The sequence below is a fragment of the Archocentrus centrarchus genome, chromosome 7 (genome assembly GCF_007364275.1).
Source record: "Archocentrus centrarchus isolate MPI-CPG fArcCen1 chromosome 7, fArcCen1, whole genome shotgun sequence".
Lineage (NCBI taxonomy): Eukaryota > Metazoa > Chordata > Actinopteri > Cichliformes > Cichlidae > Archocentrus > Archocentrus centrarchus.
The window spans coordinates 13,796,809-13,817,047 of NC_044352.1; the positions used below are offsets into that span (position 1 = coordinate 13,796,809).

Genomic DNA, 20,239 nt, shown 5'->3' on the forward strand with positions numbered 1-20,239 from the left:
GACGAGGCGAACAGGGGCCATCTGAAGCGTGTTAAAAAGCTTTCTTTATGCGGTGTGGCCTCGCTGATATAAAGCTATTAATAAATTCTTCCTGTCATACTAAAAACAAGAGTATTTTCAAGTTTTATCAAGCTACACTAACTATGAAGATGAAAAGGGTTTAACACGAAACACAATAGGCTACTTAATATCAAAATATTTCATACTACTGGCCATGTAAATAATGTTTTTAATATGTGAACAAATTTCAAGTACAAAGAGCTGTTTTCTCTGAGCTACTGTGAATCTTACATGGGCCATTATCATGGGATGGTTCCAGTGTTTTTCACTGCAGTTCAGGGCCAGGCAGTCTGTTCGTAACTGAGGGCACAATGCACTGCTGGACCTGCTCATCCTCAGACATCTGACTGGAAACGCTGGACTTCAGACTGTCGCAAAGCCGAGGTTGGTAGTCTTGTTCACTACTCTGATTCTACCACGTGGGGTCACAATAGCACACGTGCATAACAGTCATTGCAAGCTGCAGCATCTCTTAGCAATATTATTTTCCAGGCAATAGTTTTACTGAAAAAGTAAGACCAAAGTATGTATGAATATGAAATAAATACATGAATGTCAGAAGTGGTTGTACCCAGCTTTAACCTTGTACCACAGGTGTAATAATTCAGATATTTTTTTCGGGCCCCTTACCACCAGGTTGGACTGGAGCAAACACACCATCTCACATTCTCTCTCTCTCTCTCTCTCTCTCTCTCTCGCTCTCTCTCTCTCTCTCTTACATACGCACACTGTAAGTGGACACATTTATCTAAGCTTATGTTATAATCTCACACCGTCTTCTTTAACTAGGCTGCCACAACCCAAACCAACCCAAAACATATTGATATTTAAAATATCTGCCAAATTTTACTTCATGTGCCAGATACAGTACGTACTCTGTTCTGTAGGTTGTAGCTAGTATGTACAAGCAGCTCATATTAGTATTACTAGTTATATTACTATTGTATATATTACTATCATTAAAATGCAGGGCTGAAGTTGGATTGTAAGACCTCTGCACATCACAAGTTATTGATTTATTGATTTGTTTGTGAGATATCCATCTGTTACCTGTGTTAAAGGTGATTTTTGCTCCTTTTCTAATACTTTGTGTTTAAACAAGTTTCAGCAGCCAATTTATATATATATATATATATATATATATATATATATATATATATATATATATATATATATATATATATATATATATTTTTTTTTTTTTTTTTTTTTTTTTTTTTTTTAAGTAGCAGTTTGTTTTGTCATACAAATATTTTTATAACTACTGATGATGTTTTAAAGAGATTTCTGCTTTTCAATGAAACTTGTGGTAATTAGTGCTTAAAATATTATATGCTGTGTTTTTGTGCTGCCATAAGCATTTAGAACATTTATATAAAACATAATGAACACAGTGGTTTATGCCACCTGTAATGGAGACATGTTTGCCAACTAACTCTATTAAATCTGTAAAATGAAACAAGTATTGTAGGAAATTATAATAAGAAAAATAATTAGCTATAGAGATTCATGAAACAATTAAGACAGAGAGTTTATCACATGAATTTGTGTCTCAAGGGATGACTGATGACGCTCCCGTCTCATTCACCAGTCCTAACAGCCATTTTAGATTTCATGGCTGCATTCTACAAACAGGAAACACTGCGCCTAGACAGAGAGCAGGGTGAACCTGAGGAACAAGGGGAGCAGGAGTAAGGGGAGGGTGATGTAGTACACAGTGCACCCTCTTGCACTTTCACTGGAAACCCCTCTATTTTTCATGCTCTGGTTCAAAAAAGGATGAGGTCTCTGAGGCAGTGGAAAATGGGGGAGGGGTAGAAAAGGCAGGCATGCCGTGGGAGAGAGAGAGGAGAGAGTGGAGGGCAATAGCAGGAAGAAGAGGCACAGCCAGAGCATCATTTGCAATGCTTGAGGAAAGCACAGGGTAAAGTGATTGGCTACGGGAGAGTGTCACGTCACTGTCAGTGAGGGGGAGCTTCGAGGATGCTCCACTGAGCTGAGAGGGAATACATTTGTTGGGAGTTTGCATTGAGAGCTCAGCCATTATCAGCTATACCACTGAGAACAGGGGCTCCTCGGCAGAATAATTATCCACACCCAGTGCTTGCTGACTCTTCTTCTCTTTCCTCTGCAGCCATGAATTATTTGCGCCGGCGTCTCTCAGACAGCACATTCATCTCCAACCTGCCCAATGGTTACATGACAGATCTTCAGAGGCCCGATCCTGCTCAGCCTCCTCCACCTGCCTCCAGCACCCCTGCCAAGTCTCCTACAGCTGGACCAACACCTCCAGCCACTTCCCCTGCTCCAGAGAGGAAACCCCAGCCAGCTCAGTCGACAGGCGCAGGATTCTTCAGTTCCATTACCAACGTTGTTAAACAGACAGCTGCCTCAGCAGGGCTAGTGGAGCAGACCCAAGTCACGACACCTAAGAAGTTTAAAATTCTCCTGGTCATTGACGAACCACAGCAGGAGTGGTAAGACAAAATGCTGCTCTTACATAATTCATCTTGAACCATTCACATGCTGCTCTGTGCATTGTTTGCATGCTCCATCTTTAATGTGGCTGTTAGGTAATGGTTAAGGAACCGTCGAAACAACATCTCTATCAAGCCCCCTGCAGAGATGAATAGGGACTGCTGCTGTGGTTTGATGTTACACCATGCCAGTGTTCTGATAATACACTGAGCCAGCCAAAACCTAATCAAAATCAACTGAGTCTAAGCAGTAATACCCTTACACCAAGATGGAGGACTTTAATTGTCCTTTTTTTCCCTTTTTGTTTTTGTCATAAATGCTTTTAGTTTATTTAGTTATGCATCTATCTGTACAAAAATCTGATGAATTAAGCAAAAATGTTGAAGTACTGTCCTGTAATATGATGTTTTACCATTTAAAGAAAAAAGATATTCCACAGGTTGTGCAGAATTGGGAAATGCATGTTATTTCTGTGTGCAGTCTAAATACTGCAGTGCTTCCCCTCAATCAATGGGGTTTCCCCCTGCTCACTGATAGATCACATGACATGCTAAGAGATTAAACCCATAGTGCATAGGGTTCTCCTAATCGTGAGTCCAACAGAAAAATATATAACATTAACTGCATAGTTATGTTTCTCAGCCCTTAGGCTCAATAATCTTAAGGCATTAAGCCTTTATACTGACAGCCTATGTCCTGGGGGGATCTTAGTCAGAGGTAGCTTTTAAAGCAAGCATCTTTGTCAGTTGGCTGCTTTAAGGACTTAAAACGTCCTAAATGAGTACGCACACGGATTTATAAGGAAATTACTTTGCGTGTAGACTCATAAATTGTCAAACAATAGAATATGTTATCTCTGTCGCCTCATGATTAACATTTATTTACACATGCTGGCATGTTTTTCACAGCTGTGTGTCTGCTAGAGTCATTCCATCCTTTTGTAGTATAGTATAGTATAGTATAGTATAGTATAGTATAGTATAGTATAGTATAGTATAGTATAGTATAGTATAGTATATATAGTCATTTTCACTTGAGATAGAAAGCATGGAACTATACTTAACTTTGATGTCTTTTAAACTGTACAGAATGAAGTAACAGCATTTGCTATTCACACTTTGTAGATTATTGAGACTTACGGGTGTAAAAAGAAAAAAAATCTGCATGCTTTACTTCAAACATTGGACACCTATGGTAATATCTTGCAATTATATGTAGTTTCACCAATGTGAAATTTGTTTGTTAATTTCTATTATTTCCCTGAAGAAATTTTTTTTTTTTAATATGTTTTCAACTGATTAACCTCAGCCATGTCACTGGCAAAAAGTCTTTAGAATTGGCATCTGTTTATTGAAAATGTGATCAAGTGTAACCCTTTAATGGCTTTAAATATCCTACAGTTATTTTGGTGTGCTTTGAAAGTCAAAGAACATGATTACTGTTTTTTTTTTACTCAGAAAAATACCCTATTCTTCCAGAAACTGAAGCCAGTCTAACTGGTGCAAAACATTTGATCAAAGTTATAAACTTTAAATTGCCATATAGTGCTGGTTGTCCACTTTTAGGACCAATTGAAATAATTTTGATTGCACAAAGATTAATGACATGATCACGGTGCACCCTGCCTTTGACCCAATCGGCTGTGACAGGCTCCAGCCCCCCAGTGACTCTAAACTGAATAAGAAATTAAGAAAATGTGTAGCTGGAGGGATCATAACACCAATAGTTGAAGAGTTACAGTAACAGGAAGAAAGCACGGTAGACCTTGTCAAGACATCATGTCTCAGGAGGTTAATATGTCACCTGTGTTGTGTATCATGTATTGACCCTAGCTAAATGCCACTGTGTGTGTTTGTGTGTGTGTGTTTATCTGTACTGGACTGGCTATTTATGGATTAGAAACCCTGATCATTGCTAATAAGATCAGACCCTCGTCAGCAGGATGGATGCCAGCCTTTTATATTCACTTGTGCCATATTTCTTATGTGAGGAAATGAAGCTTATTTGGCAGAGAAACACAATATAATATGTTAAACTAAAGCCCTGTCCTTCATCAAGGTCCTTCTTATGGAAAACGCCGAGTAGGTTGCGCTGATACGATGTTTCATGCACCATTATTCTCACTGCCAGTATATAACAAGACCTGATATGAAGAAGCTCCTGTGTAAAAATCTCAAGTAATTTTCTGCTCTGACAGTACCTGTATTGCTGTACGCTTGAAGTGTTTGAAGTGTTCATAACATCTACTGTTTATTATTGTTCCAAACATTTTATTGTTTCATATTCATCCAGTGCACAGCCACTTGGGAGATCAGCTAAATAATTCTTTCAGAGGATTTTCTCTTTCTGAGTGCTGAATCCGCGTGTGTGTTTTTGTTTTTGTTTTTTGGCCTGCTCAATATCACCACAAGGAAGGTTTGACTAGGTTTTGATTCTTTTGGTTTTCTGGGACCTTTAACCTAGTGGTTTAAAGTCACTACGGCAGTATAAATTAGTTTAGACAGTTTAGGCTGGAACTGCTTGTGTTGGGTCGCTTTTGTACCACTTTTATTTGAAATTGTATTGCTGGAGCATAAAAAACCCTATCCAAGAACGATTCGGAGAGAGACGCTTCAGAAAAGTTGTTTTTGAATTAATACATGGTTTGTATTCTGCACTCACAGTGTCTGGACAAAGACTTTACTAAAATATAGCTGTTGGCAAGCTCTGAGAAGGTGAAATGACTCTTTAGGATGTTGGCACACCTTAAGTCTGAGGCATTGCTTATGTGCTCACTGTGTGACAGGATGTCCAGACTTTCTTCTGCACGCTGCTGCTAATGTAAGGAAGATTAATGAGAATCTGCTGTCCCAGGACACAACTGGAATCAGCTAAGAGGTCTCCAGACCAATTGCATCTGCAAGAAGGCTCAACCATTAAAGTCTGTTTACCAGCTCAAAAATATTCAATACATACATTTTATATACTTTTCAGTTTTTCACTTCTGAAAGTTTCTGTGTAAAAACAGTCAATTATGACTAAGATTATGACACTGTCAAGTACATATTTGTATTATTATTTCCAGAAGAAAACATTCTAGATTTCCCAGGTGTTACTCGGTTTTTCAGTGACAATAATTTGCAGCATGACGACTTTTAAGTGTTATACTGGTCCCTTTTTAAAAGTTGCCACGTATCTAGCAAGACACTAAATTTTGTGTCTAAGATGTAACAACCTGTAACTTAAATGTTTTTATTATTAGATGTCTCATGTGTTATATGATGATAGTAAAAGCTAGGCAAAGAGGAAAATATAATATGTGTAGAACGGCACAAAATACAAAACATAGAGAAAATAGTCTGCATTAGTGTAGACATGTTATTGGCTTCATTATGTAATAAGCTAAGCAGAATACTCAACAGTGTGCTGATAAAATCGAGGTGTTTACCAGGCTCAAAGCACAGACGGATGCTTTTTGTTATTCGGCCAGTGTTTGACTTGTTAGATGACGCCGTCAGTCATCCAGAGTTGTTTGTTTTGTTCCAGAAAGGCTGCGCTATAAATTGCTTTTATAGGACAGCAGAAGCAGATGGTACACTGTCTTACTTATTAGACTAATGGCTGAGATGACCTTATTCCTTATTCTTTCTGTAATGTAGCTCAATTTCCACAGTGAGGGAACAACATTGCTTTTTTTGAATCACTGACTGTTAAACATTTACCAAAAAAAAAAAAAAAGAAAAAAAGATTAGGTTGCTTTTTCAACTGATATCAGAAAGAAGATGCTGTGAGCTTAATCTGGCTCAGACATTACCGACATAAGAGAGTGAATGTTATGCAAGCAAAGTAATAAGACATTAAAATTCAGCAAGGACTCTCGCTTACCAAGTCCTCGGTGAGTCATCTGAAGAAAATTTCTTTCACAGCAATCTTTAATTTGGCAAATGTTTTACTGAACAGCACTCAGCCATCACCATCATCTTCTTATTTCTATTGTGTATATATTTTTGTAATGACCAAAAGCAAAACATTAATATCTTATCTGGTTTTTAATCTCATGGTTAATTCAAGTCAAAAGCACCCTTATCGATTCTTACAAATCAATGATCCCAGTAAACATCTGCTCTCATGCTTCCTTGTTTCAAAGCAAGCAGCTATATGCACAAAGCCGTGTCAGATGCAGGAATCAGACGCAAAGGAAGAAAAACGATATAGCTTTATATAAAATAAAGTCATTGGTTTTTGGACAAAAGCTTGACACGGAATGGGTATAGACGTAAGCCTGGCTGCTGCGAGGTGCACTCAAATTCTAATGCATATTAAATTGAAAGATCACGTCTTCTTTGAATGTCTGGCTTCTGTGGCCTTTATGGTGTGCTGAGATGGGAAGTCCTTTGCACAGCAGAACGCTATAAATCAATCACATAATGCTGCACCTCTTCCACACAGTCATTCCTTATGTTAACAACGATTAAGTTTATTTGTACAAAATAAACCTCATCGTGCATCATGAGCGTGATCTCAGGGATCGTATTTTGGAAATAATGTCTTTTTTCATGTGTGTTGACAGAGAGCATTCATCACAGTTGCAAGGAGGCTCTTCATTTTCCCAAATATTAGAGCGGTGATTCATATTTTAATACTTGTTTTCTCATCAGCCAAGTAGATCCCCATGCCCTAATTAAATTGTGAATGAATTATTCAGCTTTTCCTCCTCGTTAAATAAGCAGGGAGTGCAGGTTATGTGACAGGAGAGCGATGCAAATGAAGAGGAAGAACAAGTGGGAAGGGGAAAACATGTTGGCAAAATATACTTACACCACCATAAACTCATATCATATCATCTACGAATTCTTTTTGGATAAAGCTATTATAATGCATGTACCACTGTTGCAGTAAGTTTAAGTATGAACTTGAAGTTGTGGAAATTAAAACCAAAATGAGACCTTACTAATGGCAACTTGAGGAAAGGTTCTTTTTTGGGCTCTCCTTAGTATTGATTTACACCACAGTCACAGCTAATCTTGTCTGGGCCAGCCCCTGTACATCAGTATAAGTAACAGGAATAACAGGCTGTGTGGTTTCAGCAGTTTTCATCCCTGTGTAGACCCTAATCTTAACACCCAATAATAAGATTTCCTCTTCAGCAGTGATCCAGGTGAAGAAAAATGTGGGGTGTCATACTCTTTCTTTCTACGTGCTGAATTACAAGACTGAAAAGTGCAGCCATTTTCCCGATCTTTGAATTCAGTGTATTCAGTGAATGTTACCTCATTGCATCATCCTTGTGATCCCTGTGGACACCACTGTTAGTGGACGAGGCAGTCAGAAATGCTCAGTCGCAGCTCTGTGTACGCTGTGCACAGCTTGCCGTTATAAATACACTTTTAAAAGTGTTGTAATGTCTTCTGCATGTCCCTGCCAGATCGAGGGGAAAAGTGTTAGAATTGCTCTGCATCCACAGTTAGAAATCCATGAAAGAACGTGTCCGCTTTCTGCTATTCATGCATTTAACACATTTGCATATGTTCAACAGTAATGTATTTCTATATTCCATATTATATTTGTTGCAGAGTAAAATTCAGTAAGTTCATTGTTTATTTTGCGATTACATTAAAAGTTAATGCTTTCTTTTCCCCAGGGCCAAATTATTCCGGGGAAAGAAAATACTTGGGGATTATGACATCAAAGTGGAACAGGTACATTCATCAGCCGAGTGATATCCATTTCAAGTGTTTACTGAGAACAGAGTATGCAAGTTCATAAGTTCAAATGCACTGTCTTCTTTTTGAATGATCAATTCCTCAGGCTGAATTCAATGAGATCAATGTCGTAGCTCATGCGAATGGAACCTGCAATGTTAACATGCAGGTTCTCAGAAATGGTACCAAGGTTGTCAGGTAAGCACATGCAAACACACATATAAGATTTTTTTTTAAAAGGACTGTTTTAAATCAATGTCATATGGAAGTAGATTGGAATTTATATAGCGATTTTCCAGTCTTACTCAAAGTGCTTTGAGCTACAAGTCACATCTAAGCCTATATTCATGCAGCACTTTATTCTGTACACTTTGATTTCTTTATCTACCTCATATCCATGGTTAATTCAGCTTCACCGATTAACCTAATGTGCACTGGACTGTGGGAGGAAGGTGGAGTAGCTGAAGAACCCACACAGACGCAGTGAGAACATGCAAATTCCAAAAGGAACAGTGCTCAACACTGCTCGGCTGTGTTTCTTTTACAGGCAAAAATAACAAAGAAAGAAAAAACTATATTTTAACTGAATAAGTCACTACCTTAGTTTTGGTTTTTGACAATCAAAATTTGCACACTGACAGTCTCCACCTGATTTTTCTACATTTTTATCTGCACTTTAAGCAATCTGTCATTTTTATGGTGAGTTTTTGCCACATCTCTCCTGTAATTCTATTTTCTAGGTCATTCAAACCAGACTTTGTGCTCATTCGTCAACATGCCTTCAGTATGACCCAGAATGAAGATTTTCGAAACTTGATCATTGGCCTGCAGTATGGTGGTGTGCCAAGCATTAATTCCCTGGAGTCCATCTACAACCTGTGTGACAAGCCGTGGGCGGTATGCAATCAGCAGCCAGGGAGTGCATTACTGTAGAAAAACATAGCAGGCAGATTGACAGTAATACTGATCTTTTCTGAATGCCTGCATTCTGGATCAGATTTCACGTATTATATAAAGTTATGTGTGTCTGTTTGTTTAACTTCATATGTGTGCAGTTTGCCCAGCTTATCAACACCTACAGAAAATTAGGTCCTGAGAAGTTCCCTCTGATTGAGCAGACTTTTTACCCTAACTACAAGGAGATGGTGAGAACTATGTCATCACTCCCTTTTTTTACTGCACAAACTGATAATTTCTGTATTAGTTAATGTCTTGTATGAAAGAATAATGTGAGAAATAACTCAAATTATGCCACATTACTTTAGGTAAGCATGCCATCATTTCCTGTTGTTGTGAAGATCGGACATGCCCACTCTGGTATTGGAAAGGTATACAAATGTTTCCTGTTGTAGGAACATGAAAGTGTACAGAATTTTATTTTTCTGTGGGTACTGGTCATTAAAGCAACTACATTTGAATTCCTTTTTTCTATATTTTGCTGTTTTCTGACTTATTATGTTGTGCACAGGTGAAGGTGGACAACCACAGTAAGTTCCAGGACATAGCCAGTGTTGTGGCTCTTACCCAGACATATACTACCACAGAGCCTCTCATTGACTCCAAGTATGATATCAGAATCCAGAAGATTGGCAATGACTACAAAGCCTACATGTATGTAGAATTACACTGTTGTTGTTTAGCATTATAACAAAAAGCAGAAGAAAAGCTGAATTTGCTCTAATCTTTGTGCTTTACTCACATTAGGAGAACTTCTATATCTGGAAACTGGAAGACCAACACAGGCTCAGCTATGCTTGAACAAGTGGCCATGACTGATAGGTGAGAGTGCTACAGTCAGTGTTATATTTTGATATAGCGAATGTTCTCAGTTATGCTGTCAGGTACACCTTGCTAGTATCAGGTTAAACCACCTTTTGCCTTCAGAACTGCCTTAATTCTTCATATCACAGATTGAACAAGTTGCTGGAAGCATTCCTCATAGATTTTGCTCCATATTGACATGATAGCATCACACGGTTTCTGCAGATTTACCAGCTGCACACCCACAGTGTGAATATCCAATTCCACCACATCCCAAAGGTGCTCTATTGGATTTAGATCTGGGGACTGTGGAGACCTTTTGAGTACACTGAACTCATTGTCATGTTCGGGAAACCAGTTTGAGATGATTTGAGAACCATGTCCACCTCCTTTTTTACTGCACAAATGGAAAATTTCTGTATTAGAAGATGGATACACTGTGACTGTAAAGGGATTGACATGTTGAGCAACAATACTCAGGTAGGCTGCGGAGTTTATTTTATTTTATTTTTTTTAGCCTGTCATGTCTGGCATCTTTCACAATCGGAATGATGATCCGAATGTACTGATGTGCCAAACATATTTGCTTTGACAAGAACAGCTCTATATGTTTCCTATAGGCTCTTCTTGTTAATGTTTGCAATTTTATTTTTATTTATTTATCTTTTTATTTAGTTATTCATGCCAAGTCTGACAGGCAACAAGGAAGGGGCAAGAACAAGAGGTGGGGGGGAGAAAAGGGGGGGGGGGGGGGGGGGGGGGGGGGGGGGAGAAAAGGAAGAAAGGAGATAGATAAAAAAAAAAAAATACAATAAATAAATAAAAGGGGTTGATATACTCACACACAAACACACACACACACACATCCATACACACACCCATATGCACCTACATATACACACACACACACACACACACACACAAGTTTATTGTTTGTAGTAATGTGTGTGTATGCGCCTTTGTCATGCAATGTATTCGATAATGAGGGCGAGAAACTGCAACCATGCCCCCCGCGATCCAGAGGCAGATAGGGAAGGACCCAGGGGACCCAGGCCATCCACAGCACAGGAGCTCAGAAGACTTGGGGCCACACATCCTGATGGCAACCGCGTACACTCCCCAGAAGAGGAAGGAGGGAGGCTACAGACGGAACCCCCACAATCCAGGGGCTAGAGTCCAGAGAGCCAGAGGCGACGGGCAGCCCACCCCCCCCCGGCAGGCCGGCACCCCCAGCACGAGCCAGGCATGCGGCCCCCGAGGCCCCAAGCGCCCGAGAGCAGCCCGACACCCGGCAGAGCCCCCCCACGCGCCAAAGAGGCCCAAGCCACCCCCAGGCCACGGCCGCCAAGGGAGCAGGCCAAAAACCATGCCGAGACATCCGGCCACACACCCCGGGACCCACGGGCACCCACACCCCAGGGGCGGCAGTGACGACCAGTGGGGAGCAGTGTGGAGCGGTAGGGAGGGGTAACTCCCACCCTTCGTGTCCCACAGGTGCCAAGGCTTGGCAAGCCACCAACCCAGGCCCAGCTGTCCACACACACACACTCTCACAAGCACGCACGTACACACACACACACGTACCAGTCATTCCCTCATGTACACACACGCACATACACATGCACGCACATTCGCATGCACCAGTCACATACTCATGCATACACACTCACACTCACACGCACACACACACACACACACACACGTACCAGTCGTTCCCTCATGTACACACACGCACATACACACGCACGCACTATCGCATGCACCAGTCACACACTCATGCATACGCACATGTGACATACATGGACACCTAATGTGGGAGAGCGGGTACCAGCACCAAGCCAGCGGCAACCCAGGGAAGCAGCCAACCCAGCCCCGAACAATGAGCCAGTCCCCAGCCCAGGCGGGGTGCATGGAACTGGGGTGTGAGAAGGCCCGCCCGCCCCCTCCTCCCACTCAGCGTGTTGGGGGGGTGATGTGAGTGTATGTACTGAGAAGAATGTGTATGGCTGTGTGAAAACTACAGTGCTTTTAAAATTGGAGGGACAGATGTAATATGAGCACTGAATAACAGCGCCCATCCACACTGTCCCCCCAAGGTCCTCAATGTCTAAGATGTAAATAAAATTGAGGTGCAGGCAGCAGTGAACAGACAAGTGGGGCCACCTCAGCAGTGCCACCCACTAACCACTGTGTGACACACCTGCCCCCCAAGGCCCTATATGTACTATGATGTGTTGTGAGCTGTATAATGCAATTAAAAAAGGAGGAGTGGGACATCACGCAGCACAGCGAGCAGAGCCGAGGTGATGGCCCTACTCACTGCAGCACGAGCCCCCCTCCCCCGAGAACCTATGTGTGCATAATGTGATGTTAAACTGAGTGGGAGGAGGGGAGGGGCCAGGATAAATATGACCGGGAGGCAGACGACTACCCCCCGGAGGAAGAGAGCCAGCTAGCTACTGGCTCACTAGGCACCCCAGTTCCCTACACCCCCCCGCAGCCCAGGGAAGGCAGGTCCAGGGCCTGAAGTGACCGCACCCCCAGGACGCCACCGTACTCCAGGCCGGCACCCACTGCCCCCACTGCGAACAGGACACAACACACACCCCACATGCATACAAAGGACAACAAATATTGCACACACACACACACGCACGCACACACACGCACACACACACAGACACACACCCCCACACACATACTCACACATACACACACACGCACACAGTGGTCCTGAGTCAGAACCAACCGGCCCCGTGTGGGGCAACTGCTGCTCCCTCACCTGAGCGCCCCACCACCCCATGGGGGAGGGCACCCAGAATCCCGGAATGCCAGCCAGACACCCCGACACAGCCAACCCACCCCACATGGCGGCGCGCCCAAGGGGGCACAGACCCCTCCAGCGCAGGGAGGGGCCCAGCCAGGAAACGGGCAACCCCGGGCACCAGGGCCGCTGCGGAGTTTAAACAATGCTCACTTGGTACTAAGGGGCCCAAAAGGAACAAATACATCACCCTCATCATTAAACTGCTGCCACTAGCCTCAATCATTAATGCAAGGCAGGATGGATCCATGCTTTCATGTTGTTTATGCCAAATTCTGCCCCCACCATCCAAGTGTTGCAGCAGAAGGTGAGACTCATCAGACCAGGCATATTCAATTTTTACAGACAGGAGTGACACCTGGTGTAGTCTTCGGCTGCTGTAGGCCATCTGCTTCAAGGTTTAACATGTGCATTCAGAGATGCTCTTCTTCATACCTTGGTTGCAACAAATAGTTATTTTAATCACCGTTGTTCTTCTCAGCACAAAGTACTCTCGCCATTCTTTTCCCATCTTTGTTATCAACAAAACATTTTCACCCAGAGATGCTCAGCTTGAACTTTAACAGGTCATCTTGACCACGTCTACGTGCTTAACTGCATTAGGCTGCTGCCATGTGACTGATTAGAAATTTATGTTAGCTGAACGGGTATACCTAACAAAGCGGCCAGTCAGTGTATGTATTACCCTATTTATGTCTCATAATGCTGTTAGTGGTTTCAAGTCTTATATATATTATATGTATATCTTTTTGGTTAGGTACAAGATGTGGGTTGACACCTGCTCAGAGATTTTCGGGGGTTTGGATATTTGCGCAGTTAAAGCTATCCATGGGAAAGATGGCAGGGATTATATCACTGAGGTAGGAGTGTAGGGTTATCATGTTTGAAAGTCAATTCATACATTTGGAACATGCTGAACATTCTGTTTTTTCAGTGTATGAGTTAAAATGAATGTCACATCATTTATATTAAGACAAGCTTTACATGAATCATTGCCCTCTGCTGTCTCTCTACTATAACCCTTCTCCACGTGGCACAGGTGGTGGGTTCTGCCATGCCCCTGGTAGGGGAACACCAGGCTGAGGATCGGCAGCTCATTGCTGACATGGTGCTAGCAAAAATGAACGAGTCAGCAGAGAAAGAAACTAATGCTCCCAAGAGACCCACCACCATACAGCCATCCCAGGTACAGCAACACACAGGCACAGCGATTAGAAGCAGGAGACTTGTGTACGTTTAGTGTAATTGCTGTTCTTGCTATTTTTGTTTTTGGACATTATCAGTGGTGTATACTACAAGATTAAAATCATCTTTTTTTTTTTCTTTTTTTTACCAATTCATAATCTTCAACATTACTGCTGCATTAGTAAATTAATATTTCTTCATGTTTTCAGGGGGCTGGCCAGAAGGGAGAGGTTACTGGTGAACCCACCAAGAATGGTGCTGGGCGCCCTCCTCAAGGTTGTCTGCAGTACATTCTTGACTGTAATGGCGTTGCAGTGGGTCCAAAACCAGTCCAGGCCAACTGAGTAACCCAGGAGAATGAAGGTATCTGTGAGTCTTGATAACAGCGATGTACCTTAGCTGAACACACACTCACAGACGTGTGTGTGTGTGGATGCTCATAGCTAGAGTCAAATCTTGGTGGCGTGAGCTCAGTACAGATGAGTGCTGGCCTGGACTGTGTTTTTAACTCTATGCAGTGTCAAAACGTACTGTCTACTTGTTGACCTGTTGATTTGTGTGCTTTTATAGGACACCTGTGTTTCAGTAGCTGTGGTTTTCTTTGGGGCTTTCGTTGATGATATAAAAAGCAGATTGTGCCTACACTGAGTTCAGTGCTACTCTGTGGTACCCGTTTAACCCAGCTATGGATCTTTCATTTGCCCCTCCCGCCCCCTTTTCTTTTGTTTTGGTGTGTACCTTTAAATATTGTTCAAACTGTGGATGACTGTACAGTTTGAAACTTGTGTATATCTCAATATGTATACAGTAAGTGGGTGTGTATGGTTGTAGTAGTGATTATTTTCATACTAATACTAATAAATTTTTTTTTTGTTTGTTTTGCATGATTGATAACAAAGTTAGGTGCAAGTCAGTTATAAATGTTTGCTCAAGTGGGATGTTCATGTAACATCGCTGTATTTATCTAAGCTGTGTTCCCTGTGATTCATGCATTGTGAATGTGTCATAAGAAATGCATATTATAAGTTGTACAGGATACAGGTACACATACAGCAGAGACATACAGTATATTGCCTTTCCAAATCTTTTTTTTTCCACTTTTCCATTACTAGTTTCACTAGAAAAGAGATTATATAGAGTTTTAATAGATATTTAATCAATAATAGAATTAGTCAAAGATTTATTGATAATTTTATTATGCAGAGGGTGTGCAGGTGTCTACACACACAACTTCAATATATTTTGAACCAAAGAATATATCGGTTACTTTCAACCATTCTTTGCACTCCAGTAACCCACAATGTAAGTACCAGTGATGAGACCAGTAATTCTGCTGCTGTCAAATGGAGTGTACAATTTAATCAGCGAGGAGTGCTCCAAGATAATACTTATGTTTTCAGATTGTCCGCTGTAAATCACACAGCAGCGAAGTGATGCTGCATTCAAACGGTTGTTGTCTTTTTGCAGCCAGTTGTGTGGAGGCAGACATTATTTCTGATAATAAAAAGCTGTGTAATGTATGATCGGCCCCCTCCGTTCCTCTCTCACTCTGGAGATCGGCTATCATTGGAGGTGTTGCTATGACAACAATGCAAGTGCTCTGAGATTTAGTCTGGATTCCCGGTAGTGGTACTCTGTCCCCGTCACTGCCATTCAAAGATTCCTGTAAGTTGCTGGAATTAGCAATAACATTTTTTATTTATTTATTTATTTTGCCTCTTTTAGTTCAATAATGTATTTTTTTTTTTTTTTTTTTATCGGACCAACCATCAAATTGATTTGAAAAAGCTGTCGTCACCCATGCTTTGAATTGTTTAGTTTTTTGTTTGTTTTTTTTTACACAAATGTCACAATTGCTTGTTGTCCAGTGGCTTTCGTGGAAGCCATTTCTAACACACTAAATGGTGTAACAGCTAAAAAGCAACCAAATCAACTGTAAAAAGAAATCTGTTCCATTTTCCAACAATTTGTTTGTTACAACAGTATAAAACATGTTCAGCAAGTTCTGTGTGCAATCTTTTTCTAAGTTGTATAAAGTGCCATTGTAACTGTGAGCGTGTCCTTGTAAAAGCCATGCCTGCGGCTTTATGGATGTATTGTTCTGTTTAATAGGAAGTATGCCATGACAATGATTTTCAAAGGAAGAACGAGCAGAGGAACCCCATCAGTAATAGGTGCATGGTCAGTGATTGTGATTAAATATTAACTAAATTATACCTGGCCGTGTTTATTTGGTCACTGTGTCGAGGTGGAACTTCTGTCTTCAGGTCTAGTGGACTGTACCTGTTAAAGGCCAGGGTACGTTTGAGACCAGGGTTGAGCTCTTTATATCAAGATCAGAGTACAATACATTGTGGAGGAAAAAAATCCTCTCTGGCTATTCCACCTCTGTCACTGGCAATAAAGCTTCCTTTGCAATATATGCTTGGTCTGTGTCCTCATATCTGTTGTGGTGAGATTTTAATAATTTTGTTCAGTAAGGAAACACTGGGTAATGTAACAAATGTATCTAAATTAAATAGTCTAGTAGACAAAAGTTCAGCTGCTAAGCACGCACACTGCGATGCTTCCAGTGCATGAAATTATGTGTATTGTGAAAGCGATTGTGATAATATCTCCTCTGCTTTGTGCCTTCATATTGTGCTGTTTGTCTTATATGTTGAGAATGTGGGCTACTTAATTTGTATCAGATAAGTTCATGAATAAAACAGTAATCTTGGAGAACTGGGTAGTCTACATATGAACATATATAACATATGAAAGGTCCATTTATAATTTTGTCTCCATAGATGTGATATGTTTAACTAACATGATTATTACTTTCACAAAAGTCTACTCTAAAGCTGGTCTTCAAATCTTCCATAAAAGATCAAAAAAACAAAGCTTAGCAGATTTGTAAGACTGTGCACCAAGACAGTTATTTATTAAATTATTTATATTATTATTATAATATTTTATTTAGATAGTATATTAAAATCTTGCATGAATTCACACAAATACTGATTGACTGCACCTAAAAAGTCACGAGTTTCCTGTCTCTGTAAATCCCAGTCTACGAGGAATGCCGCTGGAATGAAAAACATATCCTTTTTCTGCATTTCCAGTGAAGCCAGCAAAAGCTGAGACCATCTGCAACTTGAGGAAGTCTTTTTCAAGGCTATTTTCTGAAAAAAGAAGCAATTTTCAACCTGTATCATTCAACATGTTGCAGCATAAACAGAAAAGAGTCCTGCCATAAAATAACAAAAATCAGGTCTTCTTATTAGAAAAGATGGCCTTAAAAAAAACATATTTTAATTTTATTTAAAAAAAAATCCATAAAAATGTAAAAAGAAAATTCGATTTTTACAGCAAAAACAGTGCTAAAATCTCACATCTTTTTCTTGCAGTGAATATATTTGAAGTATAACAACAAGACTTTTTGACTTGTGAATTTCTGATTGCACTCTTCAATCCACAGGATCAACTGTTACCTGTTATAATCAATATTACAGTCATGAACATGAACATATGTCCTTCTTGCACTTTTGCATTGCTGTGTCTCCTGGTGGTATAAAATGATTATGGCAGTAATACTAAATATTCTGCATAAAATAGTGTTTGCAGAAGCAGTTTATATCTTTATTTGTAATTGTTTGTATCTATAAAGTGTATGTGAGAAAGTTTGGATACAAACATATTTCTGGCACTAATTGCTCAGTTATCTTGCTTTATATTTTTATACTTTATATTCTCAGCATCACAGTGTTCCACCAGATTTTGTAAAAATTATTGTTGTTTGTGGTATTAGTATTTTTTAATATTATTGTTACTGCACTGTTTATACTCATATGAAGTCTATCTGAAACCATAAAATTTTACTCAGAAATGCTTAAGTCATGATTTTTTCTTGAGGTTCCTGCACAGTATCCTAGCTGCCAAGGCTGTGAATCTTTGCTTGGAAGTTTCTAAGGCTTCAGGTATGGACAGCTTGTTGTACTTCTTATAAATCCCTCTCTTCACACCTTTCTGCAGCTCTGATAGTTGGCTAACTACCCTCCATGTAGCCTTGATCTTGGCCTCAAGTCTCTTCCTCCATGGAGGGTACTGGTCTTCTTGGCTGTTCATCTTGTACCAAAGCATCTCAAGGATCACTGATGGTTTCAGTGTGTTATACCTCATCAACCTCTTGTTGCGATTGCAGTTGTTTTTTGTGGATATTAAAACACTGAGCTACTTTGTAAACACATCAGATCTCAATAGGAAAATTATACTGATATGGATTGGGTAATGTGTTAGGAATGAAAGAATGTCACATTCTTTGATGGAAAGAAAAATTATCAACCTACAGAGGGCTGAATTCAAAGACACCACGAAAATCAAAGTGAAAAAATTATGCGGCAGGCTAGTCCATTTAGCCAAAATTTCATTTCAGCAACTCAAAATGGTACTCAGTAGTTTGTATGGCCCCCACATGCTTGTACGCATGCCTGACAATGTTGGAGCATGCTCCTAATGAAACGATGGATGGTGTCCTGGGGGATCTCTTCCCAAATCTGGACCAGGGCATCACTGAGCTCCTGGATAGTCTGAGGTGCAACCTGGCTGCATTGGATGGAGTGAAACATAATGTCTCAGAGGTATTCTATTGGATTTAGGTCAGGTGAGCATGGGGACCAGTCAATGGTATCAATTCCTTTACCCTCCAGGAAATGCCTGCATACTCTCTGCACGAGGCCAGGCATTGTCATGCACCAGGAGGAACCTAGGACCCACTGTACCAGCATAGGGTCTGGCAGTGGGTCCAAGGATGTCATCCCAGTACCTAATGGCAGTCAGGGTACAATTGCCTAGCTTGTAGTGGTCTGTGCAACCCTTCACAGTTTCTCCAGGCCCTTTTCCGTCTGTCACATGTGCTCAGGGTGAACCTGCTCTCATGTGTGAAAAGCACAGGATGCCACCCTGCCAATTCTGGCATTCTACAGCAAATGCCAGTTAGGTTCCAAGGTGCAGGGCAGTGAGCACAGGGTCCACAGAAGTCTGTTTCTGATTGTTTGGTCAGAGACATTCACACTAGTGTCTGGCTGGAGGTCACTTTGTAGGGCAGTGCTCATCCTTTTCCTCCTCGCACAAAGCAGCAGATACCAGTCCTGCTGATGGCTCGAGGACAGTATATGGCCCCGTACAGCTCTCCTAGATTAACTGACTGTCTACTGGAACTCCAAACTCTTGAGGCTGTGTTGGGAGACACAGCAATCACAGCCATCATGGAGGATTTGGACTACCTGTGCAACCTCTGTAGGGTTCAGGTATTGCTTCATGCTAATGCAAAAATAGTGAAAAAAAAGTCAGAAAAGATGAGGAGAGAAAAATGTCAAAATGTCAGTGGCCTCCACCTGTAATAAGAATAAGAATATATATAAGTCTTCATGAACTTAATATTTAACTCTTTTCACTCAAATGCTATCTTGGTGTAGTCATTCTCTTCCTGATATGAGAGATTGGTAAGAACAGCTGTCAGCACTGATACATTTTTCTGCTGACAGACAATCCATGAATAATTGACATGGCTGCAGAATCCCTCTTACTTTATAGGGGAATAACTTTGCTAGGAATTCTACTATAATGGAGCTAGATGACTATCAAATCTGTTGTTTGTTTTAGAAAATATCAACATTCATGCTGCAGATTAATTTTGTCTGTTTCAACAAATATCAGCCATCTCAAACAGATAAAATATGTTCCACAGGCAGCCTTTGTCGGACTTACAGATGGTCCCGATGCTTTTTCTCATAACCAGCAGACCGACCTGGCCTAATGATAGTTAAAGCTTCTGAAGAACTCAAGAGGAATGACTGTGGGTTCTTGAAGCTCCAGCTGAAGAGCATTTATCTATACTTCTGCCAGCTGTCTACCAAGCTGCTGCACAACATGAACAACTTGTGTCCTGTGGGAGCATGTTGCAATAACTATCTGCTCAAGATCACAGTGGAAGAAAGGCATTTCCACCCCAATGAAAGAAAATGTATAGGTCTCTGAGGGCTCTCTGAATGTCATTTAATGCACCTAATTATAACATATTTTAAAGGTAGGTTACTCACTACTGTCATTGGTTTTTACAATAATGGGATTAAAAGGGATCAATCAAACTTTAACTAGCTGGTAAGACTGAAACCCATCTGCTGACAAAATACACTGCTCAAAAAAATAAAGGGAACACTCATAATACATCCTAGATCTGAATGAATGAAATATTCTCATTGAATACTTT

General features: G+C 40.7%; 1 protein-coding gene across 1 annotated transcript; it reads left to right on the top strand.

Moving 5' to 3' along the window:
- Nucleotides 1–1,999: 1,999 nt before the first annotated feature.
- syn2a (synapsin IIa) lies at nucleotides 2,000–16,713 on the top strand. Its single transcript, XM_030733082.1, has 11 exons — nucleotides 2,000–2,537; nucleotides 8,159–8,216; nucleotides 8,326–8,417; nucleotides 8,960–9,116; nucleotides 9,275–9,364; nucleotides 9,485–9,547; nucleotides 9,688–9,830; nucleotides 9,924–9,998; nucleotides 13,562–13,664; nucleotides 13,844–13,990; nucleotides 14,199–16,713. The coding sequence occupies exons 1-11, from the start codon at nucleotides 2,197–2,199 to the stop codon at nucleotides 14,331–14,333; spliced, it is 1,404 nt and encodes a 467-aa protein (XP_030588942.1). The 5' UTR covers nucleotides 2,000–2,196; the 3' UTR covers nucleotides 14,334–16,713.
- The last annotated feature ends 3,526 nt before the right edge of the window (nucleotides 16,714–20,239 follow it).